The sequence below is a fragment of the Ceratotherium simum genome, chromosome X (genome assembly GCF_057802395.1).
Source record: "Ceratotherium simum simum isolate JZ-2026a chromosome X, ASM5780239v1, whole genome shotgun sequence".
Classification (NCBI taxonomy): Eukaryota; Metazoa; Chordata; class Mammalia; order Perissodactyla; family Rhinocerotidae; genus Ceratotherium; species Ceratotherium simum.
Genome location: NC_141940.1, coordinates 114,265,305 through 114,288,163, shown reverse-complemented (window position 1 = coordinate 114,288,163; position 22,859 = coordinate 114,265,305). Strand labels below are relative to the sequence as shown.

Genomic DNA, 22,859 nt, shown 5'->3' with positions numbered 1-22,859 from the left:
ACACAGATAGATAGTTATTCTCTACTATAAAATTGGTAAAATACCCTTGAAGTCACTTATTTCCCCTTGCTCTGCTTCCAGGTTCCAAATTACCTCCCATAACTAATTTTGTTTTGCCAAATGCCTCAGTACCAGAAAAGAGGCAACTTGAACATGTAGTTGCTGGAAAGTAACTACCCAGCCCCCACCGTCAACCCCTCCCCCACTAACATATGCACATCACACATAGTCAAATGAACACATTTGCAGGAAATCTATGTCTCTGATACTCAGAGAGAAAACAGCCCCTGTAGGCTCCATGGCCTGATCTGTATAGTGAGGAACTCTCCATGACCTGGAAATGTATCACCCATTAGGAGGAAGTGTGGGGTTGTGGGGACACCCTGAACCTGGGGTCTGGTCCCAGGCGGAGCCCAGTGGTTCCATAGCCTCTCTGAGCTGAGACAGATAATTTCAAAGGCCCCCGCCAGTCCCCTGACCATGTGCGTGTGGGCCTGACTCAACCACAGAACCCCTAAACCCAAGCCACTGCACGGCAGCTTCTGCTGGGTTAGGATCTCCTGCAGGCCTGTCAACTGGGGGAAGACGCTGCTCTCCGAAGTCGCTTCCTCGCGCAAATGCAATAACGAAACTTTGAAGCAACAGGAACATCTGAAGGACAAACAGATTTCAATCGAGAATTTTTTCTTCTAAACATGAGAAATGTATAGGGAAATCTTCTCGCCAAGATATATGGGTCCATCGTGACCCAATTTAAGAAACCGGATAGAACAAAACTATCTTTGGGCATCTTCCTGGAACTGACCAGTTTCTCTTTCCCTGACACAGAATGGCTTCTAAGGGATCACTCAGGCTCTAGCTCAGGCACTGCTTGACTCAAAGGAAGAGATTCTCAACGATCCCTATACATCTCTCCCCTTCCCCAGGGAGATTCTATCTGCTTTCTTCTTCTGTGGAAATGTGTGAGAACACGGTGCCCAACAGTGTTTTGTGCTTTTCAGGGCTCATTTGGCCTCGGGCTTGGGGGAGGGACAGGTATCCTCTGAAGGTCCTCAACTGATGCCTCCCTTGGGCACTCCTGTTCAAGCATGGCTCCAAAGCCATAACTCCTGTAATAGACAGGACCACTACCGAAGGCTTTAGAAACCACGTCTCCTGGAGAAACAGTGTTAGGTCAGAAAGGGGGATGAAAAATACCAAAAGGCCAAGCACCAACTCACTTCCTTTCAGATAAGCAGTGCCTGGTTACCTTGCTAGGTGGGATGGCGTAGAGTTCTGGCACCAGGTGGATCCCGTTTTCGCCTCTGATTAATATTCCCTCCAATGCCTCCCGGTATTCTTGGACCTGGAAAATAACCCATCCCCCAGGGTATGAAAGAGGGGTCGTTAATGCTGTAACGGCAGTGCAACATAGAAAAACACCTCTTTTGGCAACAAACAGATTAGAAACAGGACATAGGGCCAAGAAAAGCTCAAGGAGTGCAAGAGGAATTGGGACTCTTGCTGACAGCAAATGTTAGGAGGAGCTAAACGCGACTGGTCTTTCTTGTTGTCTTTAACTCATGATTTAAACATTTCACTCTTAACTTCTCACATATTTAAATTTTGTCTTACCAGCTAGACTATAATCTTCTTGGAGTGGAGGCCAGATCTTAAGCAGTGCATCCCATTTCCACCTATCAGTAGTTTTCCATTTAAAAGGCCCTCATTCAAACATTTATTGCTCAAGAAATATTTGCTGAATGAATCTGATGTGAGGAAGGAAGTGTATGTACTGTGATCCATGTACCCCGATTCTTAGGATGCACTACTCAATATAATAAAAGCTGCTTATGTAAACATTTCCATTAAACTAAAAAGGCAATGATAAAAACCTACGTATTAAAAGGGAAAAGAAGAAAGGGGGAAGATACCCTTAACCAACCACCCAGCTATTTACATTTTATCTTTGGAGAGCCCAAACACCTTCCAGCTCTCGTTTTCTTTTCTTTTGAAATTTACGGACAGCAAAGCCTGTGCATTCTTTTTTAAATGTCATTGGACAGCAAGTAGAAGAGAGAGTGTAGGCGTTAAGAGGAGTAAATTCTGTGAGACCTAGGAAATATGATACTAAGCACAGTCCTTTTTGTCTCCTTATCTTTTTTTTTGTTTCCAACTCAATCCTTTCGAGATCTTTCAGTTCTGGGATATTAAGACAGAAAACATAAGACCCAAGATAATCACTAAAGTATAAGAGTAAGAATCAACAATGGGGAATATTAACATTTCAAGCTTACTAAAGCCCCTTGGCATTCCTGAGCAGAGGAAGCTTTCAAAAACCAAAATAAATCTTAGATTTCTCATCCCATCCCAGAACATGTGATCCAAAAAGGTTAAGAAACCAGCAAGGTGTTTGAGTTTGTCAGTCATTCATATAAGCTTCACGAGGACAGGTCTGGTCTGCTCACCCAAGAATGAACAGCAGCAAATGCTAAAGAAACCTGTCTTGAACAGATGAACGTCACATTAACAAATATTTCCTGAGCACTTACTGTGTACTAGGCACCGGGAATATATTAGTGAACTCACTAGAGACCCCCTCTACCAGGGTCCTTTGACAGGTAACTGGAGATTAAATATGCTTATAGGTGCCATGCTCTTATAAGAGCCGTGGGGCATATACAAGGGGCACCTGACCGAGCTTTTAGGGTCAGAGAAGGCTTTCTGAAAGAAGAGACACTTACCATGAAGCAAGTGAAGAAGGGAGGGGCAGTGGAGGTTGGAAAGCATGTCCTGGGCATTTGAGAAGAGGGGAGAGACGGCATGGCCTATTCAAAGGACTGAAAGGGTTTCAGGGTGCTTGGCTCACAGAACTCAAAAAAGAAAGTAAGGAGTAAGAAATTGGGCTATAGTGGTGAAAATGAGGGCCAGATCTTATGGGACCCTAAAAAACACATGAAGAGCTTGTACTTCATCCAAAAGCAATCAGGAAGCCATTCAAAGCTTTTACGCAAAGCAGAAGTATAATCTAATTTGCCTTTTAATAAGATCACCCTGGGGCTGGCCCCGTGGCTTAGCGGTTAAGTGCGTGTGCTCTGCTGCTGGCGGCCCGGGTTCGGATCCCGGGCACACACCACTTCTCTGGCCATGCTGAGGCCGCGTCCCACATACAGCAACTAGAAGGATGTGCAACTATGACATACAACTATCTACTGGGGCTTTGGGGGAAAAAATAAATTAAAAAAAAATAAAAAAAAATAATAAGATCACCCTGGCAATGGTGGTGCAGAGAATGGCAACAGCAGGGAGCAAGGCTGGAGGCTGGGAGACCAGCTAGGAGGCTGTTACATTAAATAAGACTGTAGCTGAGAGTACCCTTAAAGTAGAGCTCAAGACAGCGAAACCACAGGCTGATCTGAAAAGAACGACAAAACCTATCTGTGGGAGACGGTTTGGTGGTCCCTGATGCACCCCGCCTCCTGGTACTCATGCCCTCGTGGAGTCCCCTCCCCTTGAATATGGGATGGCCCTTTAAACAACACAATGCGACAGAAGTGGCACTCTGCCAGTTCCAGGCCTAAGTTTCAAGAAAGCTTGGCAGCTTCTGCTTTTGCGTTCTGGGGAAGACAACCACCACGTAAAAAGCCTAACTGCCCAGAGACTTCAATGCTGTGAGAAGCCCAAGCTAGCCACGTGGAGAACCACAGTCCAGGCCAACAGCCCAGCTGAGCTCCTGGCCAACAGCCAGCATCCAGCTGCCAGCCATGTGAGTGAGGCCACCTCTGAAGTAGGTCCTCCAGCCCCACTGAACCATCCCAGCTGATACCAGGTGAAGCGGAGACAACCTGTGTCCGCTGAGCCCTGCCAAACTGCAGAATCACAGGCAAATAAATAAAATAGCTGTTGCTTTAATTCACTAAGTTTTGGGAAAATTTGTTAAGCGGCAACAGATAACTGAAACAGTCTCCTAAATTCTTGCATAACCCTATGTTCTAACAATAACCAGCATACCAGTGGAATGAAAATGCTGATTATCAACACAACATCCAGCATTTTCTCACCTGAACGGCATCACCACTGAAGACTCCATCTATTATGAAATACGTCCAGAACACAGGCCATTCACATTCAATGTTTTCAAAGAGCTTGAGTTCAGCAGGGTCATAATGCAATCGGTTTGGGTCCTGGAATCAAACAGGTAAACTTTCTGAAAGATGATATCAGATTACATAAATAATACTTTTATACCCCACTGGGTTTCCCTCACTTTAGATTCAATGCAGCTTTGAGGTTGGTACCATTAGGACGCTGCTATAATAAGGAGATGTTATTTTTGGCAGTTTCTCATGGTAAAACTTCAGAAAATTAAATCAGAAACATACACAAAACTCCTTGGTAGTTTATTATATTAAGCTTCCTATATCTCTAACAAATAAATAACAATTTGCCTATCACAGCACTCAGTGACTGTTTTATTGATATCATTATATCAGTCACTATGGCAAAGAAACCCAAGGAGGAGGCCAGAGTTGGTCTTTAAAAAAACGTGTGGGCCACAGAACTGTTTGTCCTTGTCTATAAGCTGGTTTAAACCACCAGCTTGCTGTCCTCCTGATGATCTTACTAGTCTCTTGCCTAACTCCAGGCTTGCTGACTCTAAAATTAAGACTTCCCTTTCCAATATTCCAACATGCCATTTTATCAGCAATAGAGGGAGAACACCACAGTGGCCACTTAGATATGAAGCAGTTAAGGAATCATAAGAAACAATATCTAAATACAACCTCTCTTGGGGTTTTATAACCATCTCGAAGGAAGCGACAGCATCCGTAACGCCCCTAAGAAGACAAAGAAAAAAAAGCACTTGGTGAAACAGAAGAATTTCTTTGTCTTTTTATTTTGATTCAAGTCAGCCCTTCACCCCCTTTCCCACGAATCTTTTAGTAATGAAATGTGGACCAAGTGCTCTTTGCTATCAGTACAAAAAGTTATTATACAATAAGCAAAGTAAATTCAGGTTTGATCAGCTGTTGGAAGGGAATGCCAAAACTTCCCATTAGAGTAACAGGGTTGTCAGAGGAATTACTGAGAGTTCAGTGAATGACCATCCTTTCATTCTGATTTGCTGTATCATGCAACGACGCAAAGGGACCCTCACTGCTTGGAGAAGCCACCGAGACAGATACTTGGATTGGACTGCTTCTAGTTGAAAGACTGGAAAGCCAAGAGGACACTCCAGACTGCTCACAGTTAGGCTACGGACGCAAAGGAGCCTGCATTCTGCAAGGAGTAAGGCAGAGAGAGAAACGGTACTTCCTGTGGCTTAGGGCCACAGCTGCTCTTTTCCTGCTGCAGCCTCCAGTGTTCCTCTCCAGCTTCCTGGGTATCAAGAAAGAAGGGCAGTGGCAGTGCTCTCTTAATCTGCCTCCCTAAGCCCTGGATCGCAGTTTTGGGTGTCCATTCCCCAGTTTCTTAAGGGCATGGGGGCTGCTCTAGTTTTGGCTGCAGAGGCAAGTGACTGCTAGCAGCCAGCCCCGTAGTGTTCTGGAAGTCCTGGGGAAGCCCGGCCTAGAACTGGCTCCCTGTAAACACTTCATTCCCTGCATTAACTCCCTGCCTACTTCGACAAGCTAAAGAGGTTCCTTTCTCTCCACTGAACCTTGACTGAGAAGCTTTCTTTTGGAGATACGATTGGAGAACCTTTAACCCCTTTGTTTTCAAGGGCTAAAAGCATTTTTCTCTGAATCTAAGTACGATCAGCAACATGTGGATTTCGGCTTAGGGAACTTACATTCTTTGATCATTTTACTGATAACTCCAGTTGGCTGGCGTATTTAATAACATTCTCAGTTTGGTGTAATTTGTGTCATAGATCCTGCATTTCACCTGAGAGCAGGGATTTTTTTAACCTCAGTTTAACTTTGGGATCGCCAAGTTCCCAGAAATTTTGTGTAAAGTTTGAGGATACTGGGACATGGTCATTTTTTTCCGGCAGGGATTTTTTAGCTTTCAGGAGATTCTCAAAGGAGTCTGTCTATGATCTTTAACGGGTTAAGAAGCTCTGCCTTAGAAGTACAGGGGTGGTAAGTACTGGGGCGCAAAGGTGCCGGCCTGAGTTCAAGCTCTGCCACTTAGGAAGAGAACCAAAGCACTCGATCACACAAGACTTCCTTTTCTTGCCCGTTGACTCAGCTTTGGATACCTCGCTCTATGAGTCCACTTAGATAAACCAAGCCATTGGCCTCATGGAGAACTAAGGCCTGGGTGAGCTGCTCCATGGCATCATGTAAAAGGGTCACTTAACCCAGGGCAGAAGGGCACCAGCACGACCAATGCTTACCTGGAGCTTGGAAATAATTTCATTTTTGGTCACATTCACAAGGTTCACATCTTCTACTGCAAAGGCCGGGAAAGAAAGAATGGAAAGAAGTCCAGCATCAATCTCTTTAGAAGTCGATGCTCTCGGCAGCATGGAGAACAGAATAGACTGAAAAACAAAGAGGTGGCTTTAACCTGGGAAGCACTAATAGGTACATACAGTATCTAGAGACCATGACCTTAGCCCCAAGGAAACATTCGAATGTGTTTGCCAATTTTGAGTAGAGCTTTGTCCTACCAACATAGCCCCTGCTAGGTGATCTCGCCTACCCAGCCAATGATTCCTGTTTCTTGCAGGAGAGAATGGGGTTGGGGAGAGCACGGTACTGCCTGGAGCCCTTGCTGAGAACTGCTTGTCTCCCTTCCTTCCATGCCTTCTGTTGACTTTGCTGGCCTTTAGGACAGGCAGGGGAGGAACTACGGGCTACCTGTGTCAGCAGGCGAGGGTGTCCTAGGCTGAAGATAGAGACAGAGAAGAACACACATATGGGGCCAGCATGGAGAAGTGTCTAGCTTCTGTGGAATGTGACCAGTTGGACTAGGTGACCCAGAAACCACTTAAAGAAGGAGTCAAATCCAGAAGACTGCATGAATGCTCAGGCAAAATGGTAAACGACAGACTTAAGTTTAGTCCTCGAAAGAATGGGTTTCTTAGTGGCACTATAATATGGACTCAATTATAAGGTGGTTGGATTAGGCACTGTAAACTGAAGGAAGCTGAGATTATAAGGCAAAGTTTGGGAAGGGAAGGGAGCTAACATGGGATCTAACATGTACAGACATGGGGCTAGACTCCTGCAAACACAAGCTTATTAAATTTTCCATATGAAGAAGGAATTCGGGTACTATGTCCAATTCACACATGAGGACTCTGAGACACAGAGACTCCTGCCTAAGAGCATGCAGCTAGTATGCAACAGAGCTAGGATTCTAACCCAGGCCCAGCTGGCTACAAAGCTCATGCAATTTCCACTAGACTACACATCTATTAAGACACACACCAGCTTGACTCTATTAAAGCATACCCCAGAAATAGCAGATTCCCCACTCAGGACTATTTAATGGGGGAAAATGGAGTGAGCTCGAAGGGGGGATAAAGATAGGGGGAACCCTTTAGCTTCAGAATAAAGCTTCATTTCCCATAGCCAACTGATCCCCCAAGCCCAGTTCTTTAACTAGTCCCTCTTCCCTAGGCTCTCTCTGCCTGGAAACATGCACTCCCACAGGAAGCTCTCTGCTTACAAATTTTTATGTGTCTCACTCCCACAGCCCTCACATAATACCTGGCTCACAGCGGGCCCTCACTAAATAAGAGTTTGCTGATTGACCAGCAATTGGTGACCTACTGTCTGCTTAATGAAGTCCCCTAATGCGCATCAAATCACTCCTTTCTCTGACCTGTATTCATGGAGGTTCTACTCATTTGTCATTTCTCCCATCTCATCTCTCCTCCACTATCTATTCTGCCCATCCCCACCCCTCGCCCCAAGCGAACTAGTGCTTGCTAGTCATTCGATTTGGGGGCATGATGAAATAAACCTGAGAGAAAACCACCTATGTGCTCAAAAAACACAAAACAGATCCTGCCTCCAGCAATACAAGCTTGCCTTGACTGTCGACTCCATATATATATACCACATCGTTGTCGTGTCTTATATTTGCATATATTTTCTGGCTTACAAAGTGCTCTGACAAACTAAGTTGCTTTACTCTGATCCTTACAACCACCTTGTGCAGCAGGAAGGGAAGGTCCCAGTATGCCCATTTTATGGATGAGAGTACTGAAGCTCAAAGAAGTCAAGTACCACCAAGCTAGCAAGGTGAGGAATCTGAACCGGGGCCTGAATCTTCCACTCCATGAGTCTCCTTCCCTACTCTCTGGAGCAAGAGAGACTTGAGCCGTTACCTGGCAGTGTTCGACCTCATCGGGCAAGACGTGGATCACTGACTTGCGTCCTCCATGAGCTCCAAAAAGGTCCAGTTCGTCAATTGCCTCAAGGGCTGCCTACAAGCACAGGTATGAATTAGTTTTTCTTTCTAGTAAACATACACCCCCATATGTAGTACTTCTTTTTCATTAAGCAATCTAGCATACATGTTTTCCCAAAGGTGATGAAACACATTTTTAAACTCCAGCTACAGTGTCCTATAGTCGTGTTCTATCCTTATTTTCAGTGGATCCGAGTTTTCCCGTATGTTGCTGCTCATTGCAGGAACAAGAAAGAGAAAACAGAAAAACATTTCCCAAAATGAGATTAGTATTCTACCAAAAACTGAAATATTAACAAGTTCATAATGCTGTGTGGGTGTGTGTGTGAGGGGGCACTAAATTCATGGTTGGCTTTTCTTTCACCTATTTTAGAGGTGAACTTCTAATATTAGCATATCTGGCACTTAAGAAAGTTAATTCTTTCAGTATTAAGTCTGTTTCTGTCAGTTGACCTTAACAGAGCACACTTATTGTTGTTTTAAAAATTCTAACTCTGGAGTCTTTACTTTGTCCAAAAATACATTTCAGTCTTGAGAAGGACGGAGGGAAGGAGGGCGGCATGCTAAAAGTTTAGGGTAAGAGATGTAAACTGGTGGCCAGCAGACTGAATCTGCCCCACAGGGGTGTTTTGTTTAGCCTGAAGAAGTTTTTTAAATGATTTTGAATTGGAATACCTTTAGAGAAAGTTCCCAGTGTCCCCAGTACCCCTCCGATATTTTTCTAGCTGGCTGGCTTCACTTGCTTATGTTACTTGCCTGACCTGACCTGTAGACTTTTGAACTTGTGAGCCCTGCCCCACGAAGTGGTCATATTCTTCAGCCCTCTTTATGATCCAGAAAGGAAGACTGGACATCATGCACCCAGCTTCTTAGACAACAGCCACAACTTAGACCCGCGGGTGATAACAATGGATAACGAGGAGGGAGCGCACTGATTTTCAGGCACATGAGACTTCAGTGTAGGAAACCTACATTCTTTACCTATAATTTCAGTTGGCTGGGGTGCATGTGCCATCTGAATTTCACACTTGCTGTTGACTTTTGAAAAATATGCTAATCAGATTAAATCCAAACTCCTAGAGAACCAAATCAAAGCAGTAAAAACGCACAAAAAGAAGAACAAACAGGATGAGACCATCACCTTGGCCATTCCTACAGAGCTTGCATTCAATTCTGGAATGCCCTGGTTCGTTTTATCTCCACGTTCCCACATTCCATAATCCTGCGGGAGAAAAAGGCAGTAATCAGAGCAGGAGAAAGAGGTACATGAGAGTGCTATGGAAAAATGATTCCTTCATGTTACCGTAGACATAATGAAACAGGAATATCTCTTCTTGAAGGCTACCAAATTCATGGCTTTCCATATTCAGACTGTATTTTTCCTCATTTTCAGTTCATTTGACCTCTGTGCAGAGTTTTAGAAGTAAATACTCAGGTCGAACAAAAATGCATGCAAAAACGCTCTCAATTTTCTTTTTTTTTTTTTTTTAGCTTATTTGTTTATTGCAGTAACATTGGTTTATAACATTGCAAAAATTTCAGGTGTACATCATTGTACTTCTATTTCTGCATGGACTACATCATGTTCACCACCAAAATACTAATTACAACCCATCACCACACACATGCACCGAATTATCCCTTTCACCCTCCTCCCTCCCCCCTTCCCCTCTGGTAACCACCAATCCAATCTCTGTCCCTATGTGTTTGTTTATTGTTGTTATTATCTACTACTTAATGAAGGAAATCATACGGTATTTGGCCTTCTCCCTCTGACTTATTTCACTTTGCATTATACTAAACTCTGTGCAGAGTTTTAGAAGTAAATACTCAGGTCGAACAAAAATGCATGCAAAAACGCTCTCAATTTTCGTATTCATAAAAGTTAATTTGTAAGAAACTTGACTTGTAGAGAACAAAATATATTATTTATCTTAAAATCAAATAAAATGCTGCCACTCTATTTAGCTAATCCCTTTGAACTTATATTAAATTGTAAGATGGAATAGAGAAACTTTAACAAATGAGTTATAAATACTTGAAGCCAACCAAACCATTTAAAATAATTTAATACCTATTTCTAGCATTACCTCTTGGGGAAAAAAGTGCTCAGCAAGTAACAGGAGCCAAAGTCAAAATGGAGGCATGGAATATTTGAACTTCCCTGGTATTTTAAAACTGATTCATATGAATTGGCTCAGAAAACTCAGTCCACATAGAGACTTGATACATGCATACCTAACTTCTGTAATTCATATTTTCTTTTAAGAAACCCAAACACTGGATACCGTTTTGAAATAATGCTAGGTGCACCATTGAAAGATTACAACCCAACAAGAACAGGACCAATGCCAAAATTTCAGTATTTATTATTTCATCTCCAAAGATGAACATTTTCAAAATGTGAAAACTTAGACACACCAGAGCCACTTTAGACTCTTCCCTGCCGTGCGCACCGTGTAGCCGGGCTCCAGGACTCTTTCCTTCAGCACCCCTCACCTCTGGGCCTTTCTGCTCCAACCCTGCTTCACTACAACCCCAGAGGCAAGTGACTTACCCTTGAAAACTGCTTTGATCAGCTCACTCCCCTGCATAAGAGTCTAAAATGACAGACTGTCTATTCCCTAGTGGATGGAGTTCAAATCTCTCTCTCTGGATGGCCACACCTCTATTATCTGGCCTCCACCCCCTGCACGCCCACAAGCTGGCCTTATTTTCTACTATTCTCCAATACTCACTTTTAGCCTAAGTCTACTCCTTCACTCTGCACGCCCTTTCCCCAAGCACCCCTCCCACACTCAGAGCCTGTTCCTGCCTCTGTGACTGCTCATGCTATTCCCACACCTGAAACGTCCTTTTCCCTCCCTTCTGCTTATCTAAACCCTACTCATCCTCCAAGGTCCAACTAAAGTCCCACCCTTTCCACAAAGACTCCTCAAGTTTCTTTAGGCCAAGCTTTGTCAACCTCAGCACTACTGACATTTGGGGCTGGATCATTCTTTGTTGTGGGGCTGTCCTGTGCACTGTAGGATGTTCAGCAGCATCCCTGGCCTCCACTCACTGGATGCCAGTAGCACCCTCCACAGTGTGACAACCAAAAATGTCTCCAGACATTGCTAAATGTACCCTGGGAGGGGAAGATTGCCGTTTTAGACCTGGGGTCAGCAAACTCCGGCCCTTGGACCAAATCTAATCTGCCACCTGTTTTTGTAAATAAGGTCTATGTGGGACACAGCCATGCTCACATGTTCTCATGTCGTCTGCAGCTGCTTTCGTGCTACGATGGCAGAGTTGAGCAGTGGCAACAGAGACCATAGGGACCGCAAAGCTGAAAATATTTATTCTCTGGCCCTTTACAGAAAAAGTTTGCTGACCCCCGCTTTAGACCACAGTGGCCTTTTTTATTTTTCAAACCAAACTCTACCTTTTCCTTATTGCCCTCACAGTCAGCTTTGCATAGTTTAGTTGTTCTCTAGAAGTGTGTCAGGCTCCACCTTCCATACCAGACAGAAGCCCGGAGGAACCGGGGTTTATGCACGTTCGCGTGCACACACCTGGCCTGGGGCACACATCTGGCTCCGGCCCCTACCTGTGGGCCTTGGGGGCTGATGCCCACAACACAGCAGCTCCTACCGAGGTACCCAGATTCAGGCCGGCCTGTGTACGTGCCATCAGACATTTGAGGATCTTATTTAAAATAAGCAAAACGGATTCAAGCAGAGCATGTGGTACACTCCAAAAACATAAGCTCCCTGACTGTGTCCCAGGACCCAAATGTGCACTTTGTGTGCGGAGGTAACATAACCTTATATCTCGAATCTTGCTAAGCTTCTGGTCAGCCCCAAACAGCCTGGCCCTCAAAGAACTGTGTGATTTTTATTCTTTTTATTCCTTTTGAAAAAACTACTGGGGTTGATACTTACAGCAACTTTATATGCAGCTTCTATATAAAAGACAAGATTCTGTACGAAGGCTACCTCATCGAGGGTGAAAATAACACGTAAACCTAGTAAAGAAAAACATAGAAGTTTGGAGTTATATTGTGAAGAGATAGCTAGCTGCCAATTACAGATTACAAATATCACACTAGGAAATAAATCTTTTTATCCCCATTTTCATTTTTCTTACTAGGGCATCAAAAATTAAGTCTGAAGTAAATCATACCAGTTAATGTCTAATGGATGGAAGTAAGGGAGGAAGGGAGGGAGGGCAGGAGGAAGGAAGCAAGGAAGGGTGGGCTCCACTTTTGTAAGAGTGCCTACAAGTAGAAAGGACTGAAAGAGAAGGTGTGGGGCCTTCTGGTAGGTGTTGGATTTGCAGAGAAGGTTCTAACAAAACAAGGGTTTTAACCCAGAGCAACCAGACACTGTCCTTAGCCTTGAGTGAGCCAAAGGGTGGGTTCTTTTCCCCAAGGGTAGATAGGGAAAATAGAGCCCCCACCTTCAGGGGACGCCCTTCACCCCGCAGAAAGGCCAGCTCCTGGGACCTGCCCAGGGGGCTGCATCAACGCGCTGTAGCAGGCAGTGACCAACAGAGCAGATTTTTGCTTGGGTCCTTGAATGTTTAGTTGATTATGGCAAATACACATATATTTTAAGCATGAATTCTTTTTTTTTTGTGAGGAAGATCAGCCCTGAGCTAACATCCGTGCTAATCCTCCTCTTTTTGCTGAGGAAGACCGGCTCTGAGCTAACATCTGTTGCCAATCCTCCTCCTTTTTTTTCCCCAAAGCCCCAGTAGATAGTTGGGTGTCATAGTTGCACATCCTTCTAGTTGCTGTATGTGGGATGCGGCCTCAGCACGGCTGGACAAGCGGTGCGTCGGTGCGCGCCCGGGATCCGAACCCGGGGCCGCCAGCAGCGGAGCGCGCGCACTTAACTGCCAAGCCACGGGGCCGGCCCTTAAGTATGAATTCTTGACGCTGGTATGGGTATGGTAAGACATGCACTCTTACATTGCTAGGAGGAGTTTAACTAGTAAACTATTCTGAAAACAATTTGGCAATATGTAAGAGTAGCCTTTGAATGATATCTAATGGAAGGAAGCAAATAGAGATGGGGTCAAAGTTGGTATGGCAACATTAGTTGTAATCGCAAAAAAAAAAGGAATAAAGGAATAATTCAATTAAGTATGGAATATCCATTGATGAAGGCACTAAAATTACATTTATGAAGAGCTTAAACATAAAATTATATGTTAAGGTCATGGGGGAAATGCTTAAGTTATAAACGCTATACAATAAGAAGACCATATTTATGCATACAATATGACAAATGTGTAAAAAAAAAAATAGAAAAAAAGAGTTGGAGGAAACACATCCAAATGAAAATTGACAGTGGGATTTTTTTTCTTTGTATTTTGTTAATATTTTCTAACATATCTACAGTGAGCTCATATTAACTTTCATAACCAGAAAGTATTTTTTATAAATGCCTGGTTTATTCACAAAGCTATACAATATTCCTTACTGATTTCTGCTATTTTTAGAGTTTCACACTTATGGTCTGACATAAATAGGAAGCCTCTAACTCAGGAGCATCAGTTCACTGGACTGGAGATAAGAACTCAGGGACACAGCAGCTAAGTGACCTAATCCCTGGGGGAGCATTGCAGCAGACTCCCTTGTGGGAGAGGCCATTTGGTTCACAGAGACGTGCCGCAGCCCATATGGTGTCCAGGCCACCATGGAAGCCAACAGCTCAGGCTTCAACAGGAACAATGCTCACTGTCTGGAAGTTTTGGGTCCACTCACAGTATGGGTGCTACAGACTGACCGACCACTCTGGACACACTGCCAAGTTCTAGAAATTATGTTGTTTGAATATAATTTGGATAAAGGAGGGTGCATCTAGAAGAGTGTGACCAGGACAGTGAGAGGAAGAGCTGAATGGCCAGTCCTGCTAATCCTGAGAAGAAAACTCTAAGAGAGGCATGACACCGTCTGCAGATATTTGAACTGTTGAAGGTAGATCTGATCTAAGTTGCTCCAGGAATTAGGTGACAGTGACAGCAAGGAAGCTTTGGGATCAATCAGAGAGACGCTAATAGAGCTGGCTCAATAGCCCTCATCCTATAAGTGCTTAGGAGGCTGACTGTTGGCACATCAGAGTCAATGCACATAATATTATAAAGAAGCACGCTTTTTCTTTACAGAAATAGCTTATTTTGAATACTGATCAACGCCTGCTCCTCCTCGCCCCCTTCTGGATTGTCACTCTCTACACAACGGGCTCAAACGGCCCTGGCTCACCAGAGGCAGTCATTTGGGCCAGGAACAGGAGGAAGAGGGACGTGGCATCCACCTGGAGGTGGCCCCACTCGTCGTCGCCCACCACTGTGCTGCAGGTGGCAGTGTTGTACTTGGCGTGCAGGCTGTCCTTGGTACTCTGAGTGTGCTTGAACTTCTCCACTTTATCCACCTGAGGGAAAAAGCAAGCTGGTTCCACAGAGCTAAGGGGTTCATGGTTGGCAGAGGCCACACCCAGGGTCACTCTCCTGGATCTAGACCTCGTATCTGCTACCTCTGGGAGCCAGAGGGATGGAAGGCAGCAAGTGTTCACTAGTGAGCAGCATGCAGAGGGGCTGTGTGAGAGGATTCTTCCTGCCCATCTCCGGAAATGTCCCAGCCCAACAGAATTGTAACAAGTTCTGCAGGGGTGAGGAGTCAAGCCAGAGGGTCTCCTTATCTGACTATCCCCAGCATGAGCTGTGACACACAGCAGACACTCAATGAGAGAGGGAGGGAAAGCGAGAGAGAAGTAGGGGAGGAAGAGGACCTGTTTAAATTTCAACTTCTTGTTTCCTTATGTTGAAAGGAAAAGAGCAACTATGTCTGTGAAGACTAACCGGGCGTGTGCTGATTAAGGGTGGGGACGGGATCATATTCATCTTTGAATCTGTGTAGATCCTAGTACGATGTTCTGTATACAGTACATGCTCAATGAATTGTTTAATTTACCCCTCACTGAAAATACCAGTAAATAGTAATGTCAAGTTTTAAAAATTCAAGTATTTCAACTCAAATGAAAAGAAACCCTTTTATAAACTCAACAGAATAAACAATAGTACATGGCTTTCTAGAACTGCTTTTAAAAACGATGTTTTCTTCCTCATTTTTTTTTTTTTTGTGAGGAAGATCAGCCCTGAGCTAACATCCATGCCAATCCTCCTCTTTTTGCTGAGGAAGACCAGCTCTGAGCTAACATCTATTGCCAATCCTCCTCCTTTTTTTCCCCCCCCGAAGCCCCAGGAGATAGTTGTATGTCACAGCTGCACATCCTTCTAGTTGCTGTACGTGGGACGCGGCCTCAGCATGGCCGGAGAAGCAGTGCGTTGGTGTGCGCCCGGGATCCGAACCCAGGCCGCCAGCAGCGGAGCGCGCGCACCTAACCGCTAAGCCACGGGGCCGGCCCTTCTTCCTCATTTTAAAAAAAAGGGCATGTTCTCCTTTACGCAATTCTTCAAAAGAGATTCTGAGAAACAGTGTCCTTTGTATCTGTGATCCTATAGTATAATAAAATTATTGAAGATAACTTTAAAAGGAGAAAGTAAGCAAAATCTTTTCAATTTGTCTTCATTTTGAGAAGAAAAGTTCAAAATACTCTAAGAATGTTAGCTGTCACCATGAAAATGATGAAATGCCTACTCAGATGACCCGCAAACACATTTTTCGTTTTCCGCCTACCTGTCTCATCATGCACTGGAGAAGACCCCGCATCAGTTTCACCACATTCTGTGGAAATAAAGTAGGATGAGTAACAAGGCTGGCTTCCCTGCTCCATGAAAACAACCTCCTCACCACATGGCCGGTAAGCCAGTGCTGCCTGGAGACTTCCCTGAGAAGGCAGATCCCGAGTATTCTGACTGTTTAGACTATTTCCACCTCTCCACTCCATCACAAAGAAAGAAAACCTTAACGAAGTAACTTATCTCAAATAAAGGGGTTGGACCACATGGTACCTCCCAGCTCTGAAGTCCAGTGACTCCTCACTGATATTTTAGCAAAACGATTTTTATAAGCCTAGTACCCTGGGGCTTTATGTCACAGTTCTTAGTAATTTATTTTTGTTATGCTAAGGATGAACTAAGTCCACTATGCCTGCCCCAAAGTATTGATGCTTTGCCAAAATAGCCATTTGTGACACCATTACGGGACTATTGAGTAAAGTTCTTACAAAATACAAGTAGCTGCTAAGATTTCTTAACAATATGTATTGCAACCAATTATTATCATTATTATCATTATAAATAATAACAATAATACTATGATAATCAGACATTCTGTCCAGGTATTGTAAAAAACACTTTACTTGGATTCTCTCTAATTCTTGCAACAACCTAATGAGGTGGGTGTTATTATTACCCCACTTTAGAGATGAGGAACCCGAGGCTGAGAGAAATGAAACAACATTGCTAAAGTCTCCCAGCTGGCAGGGGTGGAGCAAGGACAGAGCTCAGGCCGTCTGACTCCAGAGTCTGAGCTCTTAGTCAATACATTACGTTGCCTCCCACTTCCTACACAATTTAGGCCCATTGAAAGACTGGTCTTAATATGTCCTATTAAAAACACTATAAAACTACTTCACGAGTGGCTGGAGAACGGGATATTCTGTAGGTCAAAGTAGCTTGGCTGACAGAAGCTCCCACCTAAGGCCATGAGCATCTCCTCTCTTATAGAATGTACATGGTTTGCAGGGGAGGATGCAGTGAAGGGCCACAAAAGTTCATTGTCAGAGAAAAGTCTGGAATGTATGACCATTCACATCCTTCCACCTCTAAAATCCTAGGATTCTAGAATATAATCTCACTTTATATCACAAACTCTTTTGAGGCAGAGAATATTACCTCATAATTATAAGGTATAATTAACATTTCCCACAGTGTATAGCATAAACATTTGTCAATTGACTTTCCCTCAAATAAAGAAGTTATTTTCCATAATGAAGAAGAACAGTGGCTCCCAACTGGAGGTGACATTTCCATCCCCTGGAGATGGGGGAGCATCTGGAAATGTGAGAGTGGAGGTATTTTTATTGTCACCATGATGGGAGTGGGGGCTAGTGGCATTTAGTGAGTAAGGACAAGGACCCAAAGTTTCCTGCAATGCATGGGACAGTCTCACACAATGAATAACTGTACTGCCTAAGCCCCAAATGCAATAGCATCCCTGTTGAGGATCACTGGAAGATCTTGTGTTATTTTCCATAATCAAGGGAGAAGTCTCCTTTAGATATTAACCACACTCAACAAATCAAACAATGTGGCCGGTTTGTGCCTTGTCAGTCACAGAGCAGCCAATCTAGTCAACTCTAACCTGGATCAGAAATCGCTTACAGAGGAGAGGCAGAGGTAGGGGTGTGTGTGTGGGGGGGTGGGTATGGGTGTGTGTGGATGTGTGTGGACAGGTATGGCTTTACTATGATTTTTTTCTCAAAGAAGGATGGAAGTTTGGAGGACATTGACATCAAATTATTATACTGTTAAATGAATGATTCACTTACATAAGAGCCATCCAAATTCTTGGAGGAGCAGTCAATGCTTGCTGTATGCATTTCTTAAAACATTCTTGCCTTACCTCCAAGACTGGGTGATTTCATCACCTCACACTCAGCATGTCTAGTCAAATCCAAACTGTCCTTCCCTTGCTCCCACAGGCAGGCTTCCTCTCGCAGCCTCCCTACTGCTGTCAAGGCTGCCTGCCACTCATGCCCACTTGGGTTGCTATAAACAAGCACCGACTGGGCAGTAAGAACTCTTCCTGGACCTGACGATCCAGTGGCTGTGGGGGCCAACGAGGACTGTATGAATCAAAGATAAATCCCAAAGGCTCTCATGCCTAGAGAACTATACTTTTAGATGTCAATGCTCCCTACTTCAATGCTATTGCTCAAAACACCCTGAAAATACCTCCTGTGCTCAGGGGCAGATTAATTTCTTATATACTCAATGATGGCAAATCTTTGCTTTGGTGTGTATGTTGGTTTCCGATTTTGGAAAACAATAAAAGGACTTCATTGTGCTATATGATAACGTAGGCACAAAAACTGCACAACATCAATGTGGTTTAAAATTAAAGGGTGACTATAAACTAGTAAGACTGTTTTGGAATGGCTCAAACTAGAAAGGCATTTTCAAGGGAAATTCCAAAAATTCTTTAAGCTGTAGCAACACTATTTGGATAAATACCTTTTCAACAGGACACTTCAGAATGTGTGGTTCTGGTGTGCTGACTCTTTAAAAATCATGTTAGTTTATAATGACACCTTGTATATAAGTATGTATAAAATTGACAGAGCATGTGTGAGAGAAATGTTAGAGACTTGGATGCTTTATTTTCCTATTCAGTGTGATTTTTCTTGTTATGGAGGGAAAAATCTCAAAGAGAAAGACAAATGAGAGGTTGAGACCATCTAAATGCCTCTCCAAAATATTCTATAGCAAAAATGGAGGCGACACCTGCACGAGACTGTTCTGCACACACAGCTACTTCCTGGTAGGCTTTTTAGTTCAGGGAAAAGGTGCTGAGCAGCCAAGACATGGCAGCCAGTCAGCATTACCTGCTCCAACTCATAGGCCTTGGCCTTGTCTTCATCACGGTCGGCATTCTTGCGGTAGGCCATGCCCAGGCCCCACACGGCCAGGATGCTGTAGATGTTATCCCGCACCCAGGCGTCCTTCTGCTCATGACTGGCGGAGAGCAGCCCCGTGACAGGATTCTATTAGAGAAGAGACACAAAATGACTCAGCACTACCATTCACCCAGCTCCCGAGCAAGCAATGCTCGCCCTAAGGAGGCACAAGGGCTGGGACAAGGAGTAAAGAGATCGGAGTTCCAGTCCTTGCTCTGCCACCAACAGAGTGATTTTGGGTGATAAGTGACATCACTTCTCTGGGGTTTCCTCATCCGTATAATGAGGATACTAGACCAGAAAATCTCTAAGGAACTTTCTAACTTTGAAGTTCTTGTTCTTTTGCTTTCAGGCTAGATCATACTATTAATAAGTGACAAACAGAAGAAACAGCAAACAGAAAAAGCTGCAAGACTTTTACAAATTTGTGCCCTGCGGGCTTTAGGGCTTCTTCAGCCTTCATGTTTCCACACCAGCTGGTAAAGCATTGAACCTGGGAGCGAGAGACCTGGATGTGGGGCCCCACTCCATCATTCTAGCTCTGTGTGCCCGAGAAGCCACCTACCCTAAAAAGGAGGCACTGAGCAAGAGGACATCAGGGTCCTATGTAGCTATGACATCACTGGTATTTAAAAGGGCAGCTGAGTCACTAAAAAGCCAGATCTTCACACATAAAAGAGTGTACACAACGTTCATAACAGCATTATTCATAACAGCCCAAAAGTGGAAACAACCCAAAGGTCCATCAATCAATGAATGGACAATCAAAGTGTGGTCTATACAAACAATGGAATACTATTCAGCAATAAAAAGGAATGAAGTACTAATATATGCTACAGCATGGATGAACCTTGAAAACATGCTCACTAAAAGAAGCCAGTCACAAAGGACAACATACTGGATGATTCCATTTGTATGAAATGTCCAGAAGAGGCAAATCTATAGAGATAGAAAGTAGATTAGTGGTTGTCTAGGGCTGGGAGTGGAGGTGGGGTGAGAGGAAATGGGGAGTGAGTGATTGTTAACAGGTTTTTTTCCCTTTCTGGAGGTGATAAAAATGTTCTAAAATTGACTGAGGTGGTGATGCACAACTCTGTGAATATACTAAAAACCATTAATTATATACTTTAAATAGGCGAACTGTACAGTAAGTAAATTATATCTCAATAAAGCTATTATTTTTATAAAAGCCAGTTTTAATAAACTCTGTGCCTAGAAATAAAATGGATAAAGTAGGAAAAGAATCACATAAAGATAAAGCCTCTGTTAACTTTTCCTGAAAATACACAAAGAAATATGTATCTAATAAAATATATCATAACAATTAGAGCCTTGACAGCTTAAAAAATATATTACTCAAAAGGGGACCAAATTATTTACAAGAGGGCTCACGAAAAAATTCTGTTGGGTACTTTCAAAGTGAGACTGCCAAGGTAATTAAGTAAAAAAACATTGGCATAGTTTTAAATGGTACCACCTAAGGAATTCAATATTTGATTTTCTCCTTTAACTAATCTATGCCCTCTTCAAAAACTCTAAAATTCAACTGATACTGCCCTCAGGGGCAACAGCATTCAGTGTATTGACATAGTTCTATAGCCAACAACTGCAAATCAATGATTTTAAAGTCAACTAGAACTGAAGTCTAGGAATGGCTGAGTGAAGGTACAAGTCCTAGTCCAATAGTTGGACTATCGGACTCCTTTTTTAAAGAATCACCATGCACCAGCGATGTATAACACAAGCATCTTTATCTGTTCTGAGGCCAGTTGGCTAACCCTAGAACAGGAAATCATCAGGAGATCCAGAGAAAGAACTCAGCCTCTTCCTGGAGTACTCATCAACTGTGAGTCCACTGAGACAAACAGCCTTCCGATGACACAGCAGTGTCTGCTTACACACAGCGCCAAGTGCAGTTTGCATTATGAAATGTCACTTCCCTGTTAACTGAAAGTTACCTCTTTGATTCTTTAGTTTGGGCTTACTGTTGAAATGGATTAGTTTATCTTCACCCAGAGCTAGACTGCCTGAATCCCTGTTCCATTGCAGAGAAGCAGTCTGGGTGTTTCGGAGATCTCCACATTCAAAACTGCATATGTAAACCATGTTCAATTGGGGTGCTACTGCACTCAACAAAAGGAATATTTACTGTTACGGACTGAATGTTTGTGTCTCCCCAAAATTCATATGTTGACATCTAATTCCCAATGTGATGGTATTTGGAGGTGGGGCCTTTAGGTCATGAGGGCAGAGCCCTAGTGAATGATATTAGTGCCCTTATAAGAGGCCAGAGAGCTCGCTTGCTCTCTTTCTGCCATGCGAGGATACAAGAAGTCAGCAGTCTACGACCTGGAGGAGAACTCTACCAGAAACCGACCATGCTGGCACCCTAATGTTGGACTTCCCAGCTTCCAGAACTTTGAGAAATAAATTTCTGTTTGTTTAAGCCACTCAGTTTATGGTATTTTGCTACAGCAGCCTGAGCTGACTATGACGTGCTTCTCTCTTTAAGTCTACAAAAAATAATGCATCGTGTTGGAAGAAGACGTGGGAGGTTCCATTGGATGTGATTCATAATAACCGAAATGACCGCAGACTGGGAGATACTCTGTGACCCCCGGTCTGCTGCCCCTTCTTACAAGGATGATCCAGTGGTTTTGTCTTTGAGTTATTCACCTAGTTAGAGGAGGGCGGTGCTGCCTCACCTGCATTCTCACTCACTGATTTTTGTGAGCCACCCAACAGGGCCGTCTCTTTAGAGCTCTGGGATCTGCTGCTTACATTAGCTATCTAAACGGAGAGGGAACAGAAGGCCTCCATATCTGATGCCATTGTACAAGCTAAACACAAACAGGCAAACTGCCCACCACAGGAGGAAGGTGGGTAGATTTGTCCTGGCTAAGCCTCTGGCTATAGATATGATCATTTTAACCATATGCTGCTTTCTAATCTTTTAAAAATATAATTTAATTATATCTATACCCACACATAACCTTCAGTGTATTGTGTTTAAGAGCACAGGCTTGAAAACAGACTGCCCGTGTTCAAAGCTCTACCACAGTCCAGCTGTGACCTTAAGCAAATTACTTCAGTCTCTCCATCTATCAAATGGGGATTAGAACAGTACCTAGACCTCACAGGGTTGTTTGTGAGGGTTAAATGAATTAATTTGTATCAAGCATTTTGGACTGTATCTGGCACAAATCAGTGCTTAATAACTGCTAACTATATTAATATCATTCACATTATCTCTTTTTCATATAATTATTTCAGGAAATCAGATAAAGATATGTGGTTAGGGGAAGAATCTGTAAGTTAGTTCGATGTAACCATCATTATTTTTATTAGGAAAAAACAAAGCCTGGGTGCCCTCTTTTATTTTTACTGTAAATACTGCTAGTGGATGTATTTTATCCCATCGACATGTTTGAGACAAAAACCCTGGCAACTCTGCACGCTCTCTACCCCCAGGTCTTTGTCCTTCCCCTTCTTTAGCCCTGAATTTTGCTCACTCATATAAATCTTCTCTTTGTTTTATATTACTAAACTCTGTGTACTTCACCTGAAAAAATAAATTAATATCAGTGACAAATTCTGTAATAAGAGCCACTCTACAGCTCGACAACTATTTCCTGAGGTGACAGGTGTGGGGTCAAGAAGGAAGAGGATGGGGCAGATCCCACTGAACAGCCGCTACGAGCAGAGCTATGAAGAGTCAACAGTAATATGTCAATGCAGGATTAGAGGGGGTAGCACAGGCCTGTGCCAAGACTCAGCGCCCCTGCTGCAGGGGAAGTGACAATGACATCCTCAAACTCTAGGAGAACAGGCCTGAGACAGATGAGCCTAAAGTAAATTGTGTTTCATTAAGGCAAGGGGCCAACA

At 43.5% G+C, this 22,859-nt stretch overlaps 1 protein-coding gene across 5 annotated transcripts in view; it reads right to left on the bottom strand.

The window, feature by feature from the left end:
- PHKA2 (phosphorylase kinase regulatory subunit alpha 2) overlaps positions 1 to 22,859 on the bottom strand; it is an 81,867-nt gene that overhangs the window by 39,495 nt on the left and 19,513 nt on the right. For all 5 annotated transcript variants that reach the window (XM_014791141.2, XM_087427662.1, XM_014791138.2 and 2 more), the window contains exons 3-12: positions 18,903 to 19,061; positions 16,031 to 16,078; positions 14,597 to 14,765; positions 12,270 to 12,352; positions 9,488 to 9,568; positions 8,264 to 8,362; positions 6,320 to 6,466; positions 4,764 to 4,817; positions 4,041 to 4,163; positions 1,250 to 1,345 (exon numbers count right to left, since the gene is read on the bottom strand). In XM_014791141.2, the coding sequence (XP_014646627.1) occupies positions 1,250 to 1,345; positions 4,041 to 4,163; positions 4,764 to 4,817; positions 6,320 to 6,466; positions 8,264 to 8,362; positions 9,488 to 9,568; positions 12,270 to 12,352; positions 14,597 to 14,765; positions 16,031 to 16,078; positions 18,903 to 19,061 (1,059 nt within the window). The remainder of the gene's footprint in view (positions 1 to 1,249; positions 1,346 to 4,040; positions 4,164 to 4,763; positions 4,818 to 6,319; positions 6,467 to 8,263; positions 8,363 to 9,487; positions 9,569 to 12,269; positions 12,353 to 14,596; positions 14,766 to 16,030; positions 16,079 to 18,902; positions 19,062 to 22,859) is intronic.